At 37.5% G+C, this 12149-nt stretch overlaps 1 protein-coding gene across 11 annotated transcripts in view; it reads left to right on the top strand.

Moving 5' to 3' along the window:
* mettl24 (methyltransferase like 24) overlaps nucleotides 1-11766 on the top strand; it is a 30442-nt gene extending 18676 nt beyond the window's left edge. For 4 of the 11 annotated variants that reach the window (XM_073933837.1, XM_021468729.3, XM_073933836.1 and 1 more), the window contains 2 exons: nucleotides 1795-2026; nucleotides 8189-11766. In XM_073933837.1, the coding sequence (XP_073789938.1) occupies nucleotides 1795-2026; nucleotides 8189-8410 (454 nt within the window). In that variant the 3' untranslated portion in view covers nucleotides 8411-11766. Of the gene's footprint in view, nucleotides 1-1794; nucleotides 2027-2168; nucleotides 2575-3750; nucleotides 3794-8188 lie in introns of those variants that run through there. The other 7 variants (XM_073933840.1, XM_073933838.1, XM_068215719.2 and 4 more) reach the window with 5 other exon arrangements.
* The last annotated feature ends 383 nt before the right edge of the window (nucleotides 11767-12149 follow it).

Below are 12149 nucleotides of genomic sequence, written 5' to 3'. Positions count from 1 at the left end.
CTCAGTAAATTTGCAGTTGCACTCCTAACCACAATGCAATGAACCGCCACTTACTTGACAGATTTCTCTATTTTTAATTTCAGGTGGTTTGTTGAATGTGTTTTATGTTTGGTAAAATAATGTGTAATTGCATCATTAGATATTATCAGCTAATTACACTGTCTTGTCCTAATAGGTTGTTTTAGAGGTTTTTGCATAAACAGCAGTAGTGGATTCAGCTGATTTTAACCCAAAAGAAAATTTACCTTGTTAAAAAAACAAAGAATTGCCAAAGAATTGAAAGTGACATTTTTGACAAAAAGGTATTTTATGTACCAGCTAATAACCTGATCATTACATATAAATGAAACTTCTGAACCTAATCAGAGGAGCCTGATAGACAATGCTCATGATGGATTTAGAGGGTTTTGCACCTGAACTCTGCATATATAAAGCCAAAGCTTAAATAAATATTATATAATGACAAATAAACTGACAAAATGACTAAAAACTAAAATAAAAGAGAGATTTTAAATGAAAACATTTCGTTTTTTTCATGATAAAAGCCTGTTGCTGTGCATTACACGTCGACTCTGAACTCCTGAATCGGTCGAAGGCTGTAAATCTGTTTGAACATGCAGCTGGAGATGCCTCTGACTTATTAGACTTAACAATTAATAGAGCGGAAACAGACAGGTACAAACATGAGTACATACACATTACACACACACACACACCTATATACATACACACAGGTACAGTCACTCACACACACACACACAACTATCATGCAGACAGACAAACAGACACTCGCAGATAATATATATATATATTTATATACATACACACACACACACATATATATATATATATATACATACATACATACATATATACACACAAAACACACACACACAGCTCAGTGTGAAGGTCGCATCAGGATTCATTATTCATTCATTCACAAGGACTTCCTGTGCTTTACTGAATCAGCATATTACACTGCTCATGAATATCATCTGTGTGTGTGTGTGTGTGTGTATATAGGAATGTGCCTGCTGTGTGTGTTTGCGTGTGTCTGTATATATGAATGTGTCTGATGTGTATATTGTGTGTATGCGTGTGTGCCTCTGTATATATGAATGTGCCTGATATGTGTGTGTGTGTGTGATATATTTTTTGTTGGAGGCTGATGTGTGTGTGTGTGTGTGTATATATGTTTGGGTCTGGTGTGTGTGCATATATATGAAGCTATCTAATGTGTGTATGTACCTGTTATTGTCTGCATCCGTGTCTGTGTGCGCGCGTTTTTATATGAATGTGGCATGTGACACAGTGGCGCAGTAAATAGTGCTGTTACCTCACAGCAAGAAGGTCACTGGTTCGAGCCTCGGCTGGGTCAGTTGGCATTTCTGTGTGGAGTTTGCATGTTCTCCCCGTGTTGGTGTGGGTTTCCTCCGGGTGCTCCGGTTTCCCCCACAGTCAAAACACATGAGGTACAGGTGAATTGGGTTGGCTAAATTGTCCGTAGTGTATGAGTGTGTGTGTGAATAAGTGTGTATGGATGTTTCCCAGAGATGGGTTGCAGCTGGAAGGGCATCCACTGCGTAAAAATGGGCTGGATAAGTTAGCGGTTCATTCCGCTGTGGCGACTCCGGATTAATAAAGGGACTAAGCCGACAAGAAAATGAATGAATGAATGTGGCTGATGTGTGTGTACCTGATGTGTGTGTAGGCTGGGCTCGTCCTCAGCTGATGTTGTGGAGCGTCCTCTGGCCTCCTCTGGCTGATGTGTGTGTACCTGATGTGTGTGTGTAGGCTGGGCTCGTCCTCAGCTGATGTTGTGGAGCGTGCTCTAGCCTCCTCCGGCTGTGACGTCCACTGTTTCGACCCCAGCATCAGCTCCGCTCACCTGCAGCAGCAGCAGCACCTGTGGCTGCATCGCCTCTCAGTGGACTGGAGAGACCCCAATCCTGCCGTCCCCCCACACAGAGCGCACAGCAACAGCAGGAAGCTCAAGAACATCCTCAACCACTTCGGCCACAGACAGGTCAGCAGCACTGGAAACACACATACACACACACACACACACACACACACACACACACACACATGCACGCACGCTAAATCTAAATATATATTTAACAATGTCCATCTGAAATTTAAAATAATTAGATCATTTGAAGTTCCAGATTGCACATGAAAGGACCTCACATCTCTTCTGCAGACCAGATATTACAGCAGAAGCTGAGAAGTCATCTAAAACAGCAGCGCTCATGCATGAATCCATCAGTGATGCATAACATATCCAAAGCTGAACTTCAGTTCCCCGAAGCCGTGAATAATTCCCTCATGTTTATTCATCCTGTCCTAAACTGACTTCCTGAACCTCTGTGTGCATGAGCAAGTGTCAATCCTGCAGTTACCGCATCTGTTTCACACACACACACACTCAAACAGAGACGCTAATGAATTCATTATGTCAGCAGCAGATATGACAGAATTATGACTCCGATTTATGATTTGTATATTCATGAGCTGAAGGAGCCAAGAATCATCTCAGCGTCATTATTAATTATAGAAACGTATGCAAAGATTGATTGGCTGATGATCACTTTCAGCTGTTTGTTTATTGTCAGTGAAAGGCACAGCTGAAGTAGTTCCGGCAGGTTTTGAGTGCATTACTACTTCATATCACTCCGCTCAATGATTAGAGTTATTTCACAGTTGATAATCACAGCAGAACACAATAGAAGCAATATTATAATTATTATTATTAATATTATTATTATTTATTATTGTTATTATTATTTATTATTGTTATTATAATTATTGTTGTTGTTATAATTATTATTATAATGATTGTTTTTATGATTATTATATTTGTTATAATAATAATAATTATTACTATTAGTATTATTATTACTATTGTTGTTGTTATTATTATGATTATTGTTATTATGATTATTATTACTAGTGTTATTATGAGTTTTATTATTATTGTTATTATAACTATTACTATTTATATTTTTATTGTTATAATTATTATTATAATTATTGTTATTATTATTATTATTATGATTGTTATTATTATCGTTATTATTACTATTATTAGTAGTGGTATGATTATTATTATTGTTGTTATTATTATAATTATTAATACTGTTATTAGAATAATAAGAATTATTATTATTACTATTGTTATTATGATTATTATATTATTATTGTTATTATAATTATTATGATTTATATTATTATTTTTATTATAATTATTGTTATGATGATTATTATTATTGTTGTTGTTATAATTATTATGATTTTTATTATAATTATTATTATTATTGTTATTATGATTATTATTGTTGTTATTATTATTATTTCTATTGTTATTATAATAATTTAGTAAGCGATTATATATTATTATTGTAGTGATGGGGTTAAAGGTCAGACAGGCAGGGGTTAACAGGAGCAAACAGCAACTAAAGGGGTCATGTGTTGGTGTGTATTTGAGTATGTGTTTGCATGTATACATGTGAGTGCGTGTATGTATGTATGTATATGACTGCTAGTATGTGTAAATGAATGTGTGTGTGTGTCTGTATGTTAGTGTTAGTCTTTGTGTGTGTGCAAAAGTGTGAGTAAGTCTGTGTGAGTGTCTCTAAGTGTATGTATGTGGGTGTCAGTGAGTATGTGTGTGAGTGTGAAAGTGTGTATGTGCAAAAGTGTAAATATGTGTGTGTAAGTGTGAGTCTGAATATGTGTCTCTGTTTTTAGGTCATGCAGTAGAGCTGTAGTGTGTGTGTGTTCAGTAATTGAGGTCAGTGTGTGTGTTCTAGTGTCCACCTTCAGCAGCTTGTCCTCTACTCTGTCCTACTTTCTCTCGTCCTCCTCAAGCTCTGTTCTTCACTTCTACATGCTCTTATTTACAGCAGGAGCTGAAGCACTTCCTCAACAACACTTTTACCCTTATAAACGTCACACTATAATCACTTTTTCCCTTTTTAGTAACTTTTAAGTAAATAATTAAAATTTTAGATTTTAGTACTTCAGTTTCTTACATTATTACTTAAACATTACTTGGATTATATAATTTTATAACCCAATACATAATAACTAACTAAAAGTAATGCAATAGCAGTGAGATAATGTTACCTCATGTCACCTAATGTTACCTAAACACCTAATCTAATAGAGTCTGTTACTGACTACACATTTTGTCATGTGATGTGTAATCAGCTCACTGCAACAAATGCTTTTCTTACTCTTGAGTTTTTATCTTGTTTTTACTCCAAGTTTATATCAAGAAGCATTTTCTAGACAAGTAAAACATCGTCTTTCTTTCAAGAATAATAAGTCAAAATAAAGACAAGCTGATTAATCTCCCAATGAAGCAAGCAAAATAATCCTGCTTTCAGTTTATTTTCAATTCATGAAGTGTTTATTTTGCTTACTGTAATGGCAATGGGAACTTAAAGAAAAGCACACTTCATTTTGGCATATTATTTCTGAAAATAAGATTCGAAAAGTAAGGAAATATGTTGTCTGGAAAATGCTTCTTGATTTAAGAATTTAAAGATATTTACACTAGAAACAAGAGAAAAACCAAGCAAGAAAAGCATTTTTTGCAGTCTATCTATCTATCTATCTATCTATCTATCTATCTATCTATCTATCTATCTATCTATCTATCTATCTATCTACCTACACACACACACAGACACACACACACACGCACACGTATATGTATATATATATATATATATATATATATATATATATATATATATATATATATGTGTGTGTTTGTGTGTATATACACACAAATACAAATGTACAGTTGAAGGCAGAATTATTAGCCCCGTTTATTTTTTCCCCCAATTTCTGTTTAACGGAGAGCAGATTTCTTCAGCACATTTATAATCATAATAGTGTTAATAATTCATCTCTAATAACTGATTTATTTTCTCTTTGTCATGATGACAGCACATAATATTAGACTAGATATTCTTCAAGACACTTCTATACAGCTTAAAGTGACATTTAAAGGCTTAAATAGGGTAATTAGGTTAACTAGGCAGGTTAGTGTAATTAGGCAAGTTATTGTATAAAGATGGTTTTTCTGTAGACTATTGAATAATAATATAGGTTAAGGGGCTAATAATATTGACTCTAAATGGTGTTTTAAAACTTTTATTATTCTTTCTCCAGAAGAAAAAATATTATCAGACATACTGTGAAAATTTCTTTGCTCTGTTAAACATCATTTGGGAAATATTTAAAAAAGAAAAAAATCCAAGGGGGATGAATAATTCTTAATTCAACTGATTGTATTATTTAAAATATTATTAAATTAGGTAATCACCATGGCTACTTTGATGTATGATCGGTATGTCTGATAATATGTGTTCCTCTTGTGGGTTTCCGCGGGAACGGCGAAGGTGCAAACGACGCTCACGAGAGACGTTCGACATGTGAAAAAGCGCACACAGCGGCCTCTCGCAAATTCGTGAAAACAAAAACTACACAAATATGTACGTCCCGGGACGTATTTCGCAGTCTCCTGAAACGTCCGCTGGACTACGTTTTCAGAATGAGCCTAGGTTGGATTTATTAGAATCTTTTGTTTGTTTTGTAGCAGAAAACTGTACATATATTCATGTATTGTAACATATACACTTGTTATCATGTTTATTTATCTGCACTCTACTGATTATTAATAGCAACCTGCACATATATTCATATATTGTAAATCTGTTCATAGCTTATCCAACCTGTATATAATGTTGATAGTACATCCATCTGTAAATATCACCATAGTTTTCTATAACTGCACTTTATAACTTATTCCTGTATCCTGCACTTGCTGCTATTGCACTGCTGGTTAGACCTAAACTGCATTTCGATGCATTGTACTTGTACATGTGTAATGACAATAAAGTTGAATCTAATCTAATCTAATCTAAAAAAATAGAATTCATTTAATTGACATGCGTATAAAAACAATAGTGCAAAATAAACACTTCTTACTGCAACGATTCATTTGTGTTTGATGCAAACCGTAATAATATTTTGAATAAAGTAACACTAGAACTTTTTATAGCAGATAACTTACATTCAAGCACATTCAAGACAGCATGATGTTGAGAAATGTAATTCATTGTTAGTATTATTGTCATCATTATCATCGTTAATAATTCAATTCCTTTATTAATCCGGGGTCGCCACAGCGGAATTAACCACCGACTTATCCAGCAAGTTTTTACGCAGTGGATGCCCTTCCAGCCGCAACCCATCTCTGGGAAGCATCCACACACACATTCACACACACACACAGACACACTATGGACAATTTAGCCTACCCAATTCACCTGTAGCGCATGTGTTTGGACTGTGGGGGAAACCGGAGCACCCAGAGGAAACCCATGCGAACACAGGGAGAACATGCAAACTCCACACAGAAACGGCAACTGAGCCGAGGCTCGAACCAGCGACCTTCTTGCTGTGAGGCGACAGCACTGCCTACTGCGCCACTGCGTCTCCCATCAATAATAATATTTAATCATTATTAGACATACATTTTGGAATTATTGCAAACAAATATCAATATCATCACAGCATTAGTTAGATAGCTGTTTCGGGTTTTTGTTAGTCCTAATTGTTATTTACAAATACAATAAATCCTATAATACACTTTTTGCAGTGGCGCTTATTTATTTTTAGTGGGTGCTCCTACATTTTTTCTGGTGCTCCTAAATATTTGAAGTTGGGAGCACCGGTGCTACCAAGTACAAAAGTTAATTTCGGAGATCTTTGAATTTTCGGACTTTGTCATTTTTTTAAAACTTTGACTTAAAAAACTAGAAAATATTTTGCAGACCAGGGGCCTCATGTACGAAGACTTGCGTGGAAATCTTACTAAAACATTGCGTACACACAAAGCTGTAAATGTGCGTACGCAGAAAAAAATTCAGATGTATGAAACACTGCGTACGCCGAATCTCACGCATATTCTTTTGTACATCTGAATGAACGTGAAACTGAGCGCAACATGCACGAGCACAAAACCCCTCCCTGCCTCCTCCCCCGTATGAATATGCTAATGACTATGCTAATGGCAAAACCCAACGAAAAAGCAAAAGCAAAAAAGAGAAACTTTGAACAGAATGTGAATTAGAGGTGCTGCTTTCAGAGGTAGACCGGAGGAAAGCGGTGTTATTTGCAAGTTTGTCCTCCGGAATTAACAACAAAAGAAAAAAATAGAGTGGGAGAGTTTAGCTGATGCGGTTAACACAGTTGGGTCTGAACATCGCACTGAGTGCATTAAAAACAGAAATAGTGTGATTTATATCTGTAAAATGTTGCAGTACCCTTAGCAGTCTCAGTGGCGCACATTGTAAAACGCATGTGATCATGTTTTGACACATTCGAGCATAAACTCGGCTCGAATCCAGCGTCTGATGAACTCTTTCTTCTTTTTCCCCGCTACATATCAGATTTTGCCAACTATTTATCATGAGAAAGACCAGTAGGAATCATTAATAAGTCTGTGCATCATATTTTATTTGCACATTTATTGAATGGAAATGTTTCTGATTCACGTATGCAAATTCATCTTCAGATAGTGTCTTTATAGCAATGTGTGTGCAGTAGATCTCTCAGATTACATTGGGAAAACAGGCGACCGCTGCAAATTGTGCTTTAATGTTTGGCTGGTCAACTGTATGGTATGGAAACCTTATATACCTGCTAGATGAACCCGTCTCATACAGCTGCCATTGCACGGCTCAGACACTTTGTAGAGAGGAATTTAACACAACTGCCTCTAGGAGTCGCCAATGGAGATAAAACAGACACGCACAAAAAATGTGCGTACACCAGCCAGAAAGCTGCTGGAAGCTGCGCACATTCCCACGTTCTGTTCATTGTTAGTAAATCCAAACGTGAGCGATTCTGAGCGTGAAACCTGGCGTACGCAAAGTTTTTGTGCGTACGCAGCGTTGATACATGAGGCCCCAGAACCTTTTTCCAAAACACAGCCAGAATGAAACCTCATAAGTTTCATCAATATTGTTGGCTTCCTGCAAGAACATGAACTCTCTGAAAATAAATCTTGGAATAATTTCTGATCCTGACACTGCACTAGATGCGCTCGTGTTAGTGTTTTCATGAGTAGCGCACCTGTGTTTATGAGCTCTTCTTCTCTTGTTCTGAGGTGGACGTGCTGAAGGTGGACGTTGCGGGGGCAGAGTGGGCTCTGCTGGGCTCACTTCCGCCTCTACCACAGCTACAGCGACCCCAACAAACCACACATCATCCTGCACCGAAACCTCCAGAACGCCAGCGGCTCCTTCAGCCTGGGCTGGGTCAACACTCGCTTCCAGCCGCAGGACTGACCAGAGAAACACGGCATTCAGGAGCTGTTTATATTCGATGATTTACATAATCTCAACTGAAACATGGAGAGGGGCAAAACTAGTTTTGTTGTTTCCAAAACAAGAAACAATGTACAATAAAGGGCACCTATGGTGAAAAATCTGCTTTTCAAGCTGTTTGGACAGACATGTGTGTAAGTATAGTGGACAGATCAGGGGTTCTCAACTGGTTTGGCCATGGGACCCACATTTTTACATGGTCATCAAGCCACGACCCAAATTTTTAGGAATTATAACATGATTTTAGGAATTATAATTCATTTGTATTTAATTGTTAACATACACAACTGGTGACAGATAAATTATGAGAAAATCACCAAGACTTACAAATAAACAATATTTAAACAAATAAAATAAACAATATTTTATTGCTGTCATTTAACAAAATGCATCAAAGTATAGAAATATTACAGAGTAAAAATGTCAAATACTGTAAACAGTGGTTAGGGTAAGGAAAAGTTCAGTTACTATTAACTAAACTGAACTGTTTATAAAACATTAAAACTGATCTGGTTGAACTGAACAGAAACCAGCAAACTGAAGTAAAATTATTAAAACAATCATAACCATTTTATAATAATCAGCAGTTATTTGCTGTTCTGCTTTTGTGTGGGCTTTCTTGGCCTTTGCTACACGGTGAGCACAGTAAGATGTACTTGTACTTGTTTTGAACATGAATATGTTCGGCACTTTTGTGATGCCCTCAGCTCTTGGAGTCGTCTTAGAAAATAGTCCACAGGTTTTTCCTTGCAACTGGGATGTCTGGTTTCTAAATGTCGTTTTAATTTAGGTTTCATGCTCTCTTATGAGAGCACCTCACTACATATGACACACTGAGGTTTTAAGCCTTTTTGTCGTCAAAATATGTAAATCCACACTTTACATATTCGGGGTCTTACTCGCGCTGGAATTTCACATGTCAAAAGGGTATATGCGGAGTTAAAGGGTCACGAAACACCAAAACACATGTGTTGAGCTGTTGACAGTGGTATATGTGTCCCACACTGCTAAAAACACTATTAGGACACCTATATTTCACTAAAAAGTGTAAATTGGTTGTTTTTGTGTTATTTCAATCAAATTCGTACTTCCGGTTTGAAACGAATTTTTGAAGCTGCGTCACGGTCATGACATAATAGCGTGTATTCCAGCGTGCAGACTGGACGTCTGTGCCAGAGTGTGTCTTATTACGTCTTACAGTGTGATGCATTAATGCATGAGTAAAGCTTGGTTCAAACCAATCAGCGCGCTCTATTGTGCAACTTCATTAATATTCATTACTGTCACAGTGTTTAGACGACAGAGACGCCACGTTGTGTTGGCAAAACAAGCGTGAAGTGTTGCTTTTATAGTTTGCTGCAGTGAAGTTTTGTTTTCATTTTCTCTCTGTGAGAGCTCAGCTGGAGTCACGTGTGGATTAACAGTGTACGCGACGCTCGACAACAATAACTTACGTGTCTAAGGAGGATTATTGTTTACCTGAGAGCTGTTCTCATCTGCAAACGCTGAGATCCGGATTCGCTTGTAGTCTCCTCTAAATAAAGACGCGGCTCTAGTTGCTGGTGATTGTCCTGTCTCTACAGATTTGGTAAGTGAGTGACCAGCGCTCTTTGTTTATTCAGTTCGTATTTTATTCGTATCAAACAAACTATTGCAACGAGTGTAAACAAGTTAGCACTAACAGTTACAACCAAACTATAACCTCGTGTAGGATTTTGTGACCGGAATAACACACGCGGCTTTCTGACGCTACCTGCCGTGTGCATCTAAGTTTCCGGGAAATGCGGCGGGGTTTTTTCTCATTCGCCGTGTGGGTATCAAACATTGCATGAAAAATACACGCTTAGAGCAGCTCCTCGTATCAAATATCTCATTTGTCGCGAGGGGCATGAATGAATTTCCTGAATGAAAGAGCCAAACTGCAGTTAAAGTCCACCATTTAATAATTTGGCAATAATTCGACTATAGATGTCCATGTAAACACAGTCACATTGTCCGCTGTGGTTGTGTGTTTTGACTCTGAAATTCAGCGCGCCCAAATAGACACTCCCACACCATCCCTCTTTTCTTCCTCCGACACTCCCCCCTAAACAGAGCTGGACACGCCCACTTTTCTGCATTTTCCAAAATAGAGGTGTGAAAACACACTGCTGAAACGAGGGGGTTTCATGGCCCTTTAACGTTAGTGTTGTTCCCATACTGATAAACTTTTGGTGACCTGTTGTGAACTTTTTTCCCCATTTTATCCGGTTCCTTTTACAGCATTGATGTTGTAATGTCATTAAAGTACATTCAGTTAAATAAACTTTGCCATTCGATTAGTTGCTCAAGCGTAAAACTAGAAAAAAAGCTGTTTACTCACACGCGCCCGTCAGAATCAGCAGGCTAGCGCAGAAGCTCCATTAAATATACTGGGGTAAAAAGACATGGCGGGGGGAAATAAAATGTAATGCAGTGCTCCTTGTACAATCTGAGACCCACTTTATATCGGATATCACTCAGCCAGTGGAGATCGCTGATTTTTAAAGAAAACAGACCTTAAACGCGCCGGTTTTTGCATTGCAGTTCGCCAAAAGCGCTTAACCCAGGTTCCTGGCAAATGAAAAGTCCCATTAGCAAGCTTCGGCACGCGCATTTCAAAATAAAAGTCCGATATAAGCAAAATAAGTTAAATATTAAACTTTTGTTGTTTTTTTAATCACACACTCCGCGACCCACTGAAAATGTTCCCGCAACCCGGACCCACCAGTTGAGAAACACTGGTATAGACCATTATATTGGGGTGATATAAACACACAGTCCTTTTTTTAATTTAACAACATAAAAACGGTGGACCAATTGGAGCGGTTTTCAGAGCGACCGCAACTAGACATAGAAGTGCGGTCCCTCCACCCACCAATATTGATTGACAGGCACGTCATTATATCCTCAGTTTGTTGTTTCACGTCTGCATTTTCAGCGAGAGTCAAATTAAAATCACTAAAGGAACACACTTGCTCTATTTTTAGATGTAAGGATCGTCGGGCTCAACACAAGATCAACATTCTCCACATAATCGCTCTAATCGGTATTATTGCTTGTATCTTTAAGTAGGTTTGCAAACGTGTACTTTTCATTGCGTCTACTTTAAACTTCGGCCGTTTGCATATCTCGAGGTCACAGAAGCTCCCTTTGATCTTAACTAGGTGCAGCTGGAAAAGTGCAAGCGCGTTGCTTCATGTGTGCGATTATTTTATATTAATGTTTTTATTACAGTACATTTTTAACAGAACTTTCAGAATGGTAATGGCTGAACTTCTTCTGTCTGGCCAAAATTATGTAAACATCCTGAAAACAGAAAATAAATATACTGAAAACAGAGTCGAGCACACTGAATTCCTGAAGAATATAATAACAAGAACAAAACCTCTCTGTGAGACAGCAGCTTTTTCTCCTCTGTCTTCATTATCTGATGATTCTTCACCCATACAGAGATTCCTGGAGGACTCCTGGAGCTTGGAAAAGAGTCAGGAAGCTGAGAGACAGACATTTAATTAAAAAATACTTTCAGGGGGAGAAAAATATCATGTTAAAAAGAGGAGCTTTGTGTGAAATATGAACACTACTCACCGTCATTCCTCAAACCTGCACCATCTACTACTAATTTACATTCCCAGATGTCATTCATTCTCTCATTTATTTATTTTCTATTGGATTAGTCTCTGATTTATCAGGGGTCACCACTGCAGAATGAACCACCAA

Source organism: Danio rerio, chromosome 20, assembly GCF_049306965.1.
Source record: "Danio rerio strain Tuebingen ecotype United States chromosome 20, GRCz12tu, whole genome shotgun sequence".
In the NCBI taxonomy this organism is placed as follows: Eukaryota; Metazoa; Chordata; class Actinopteri; order Cypriniformes; family Danionidae; genus Danio; species Danio rerio.
This window is presented reverse-complemented; position numbering and strand designations above follow the sequence as displayed.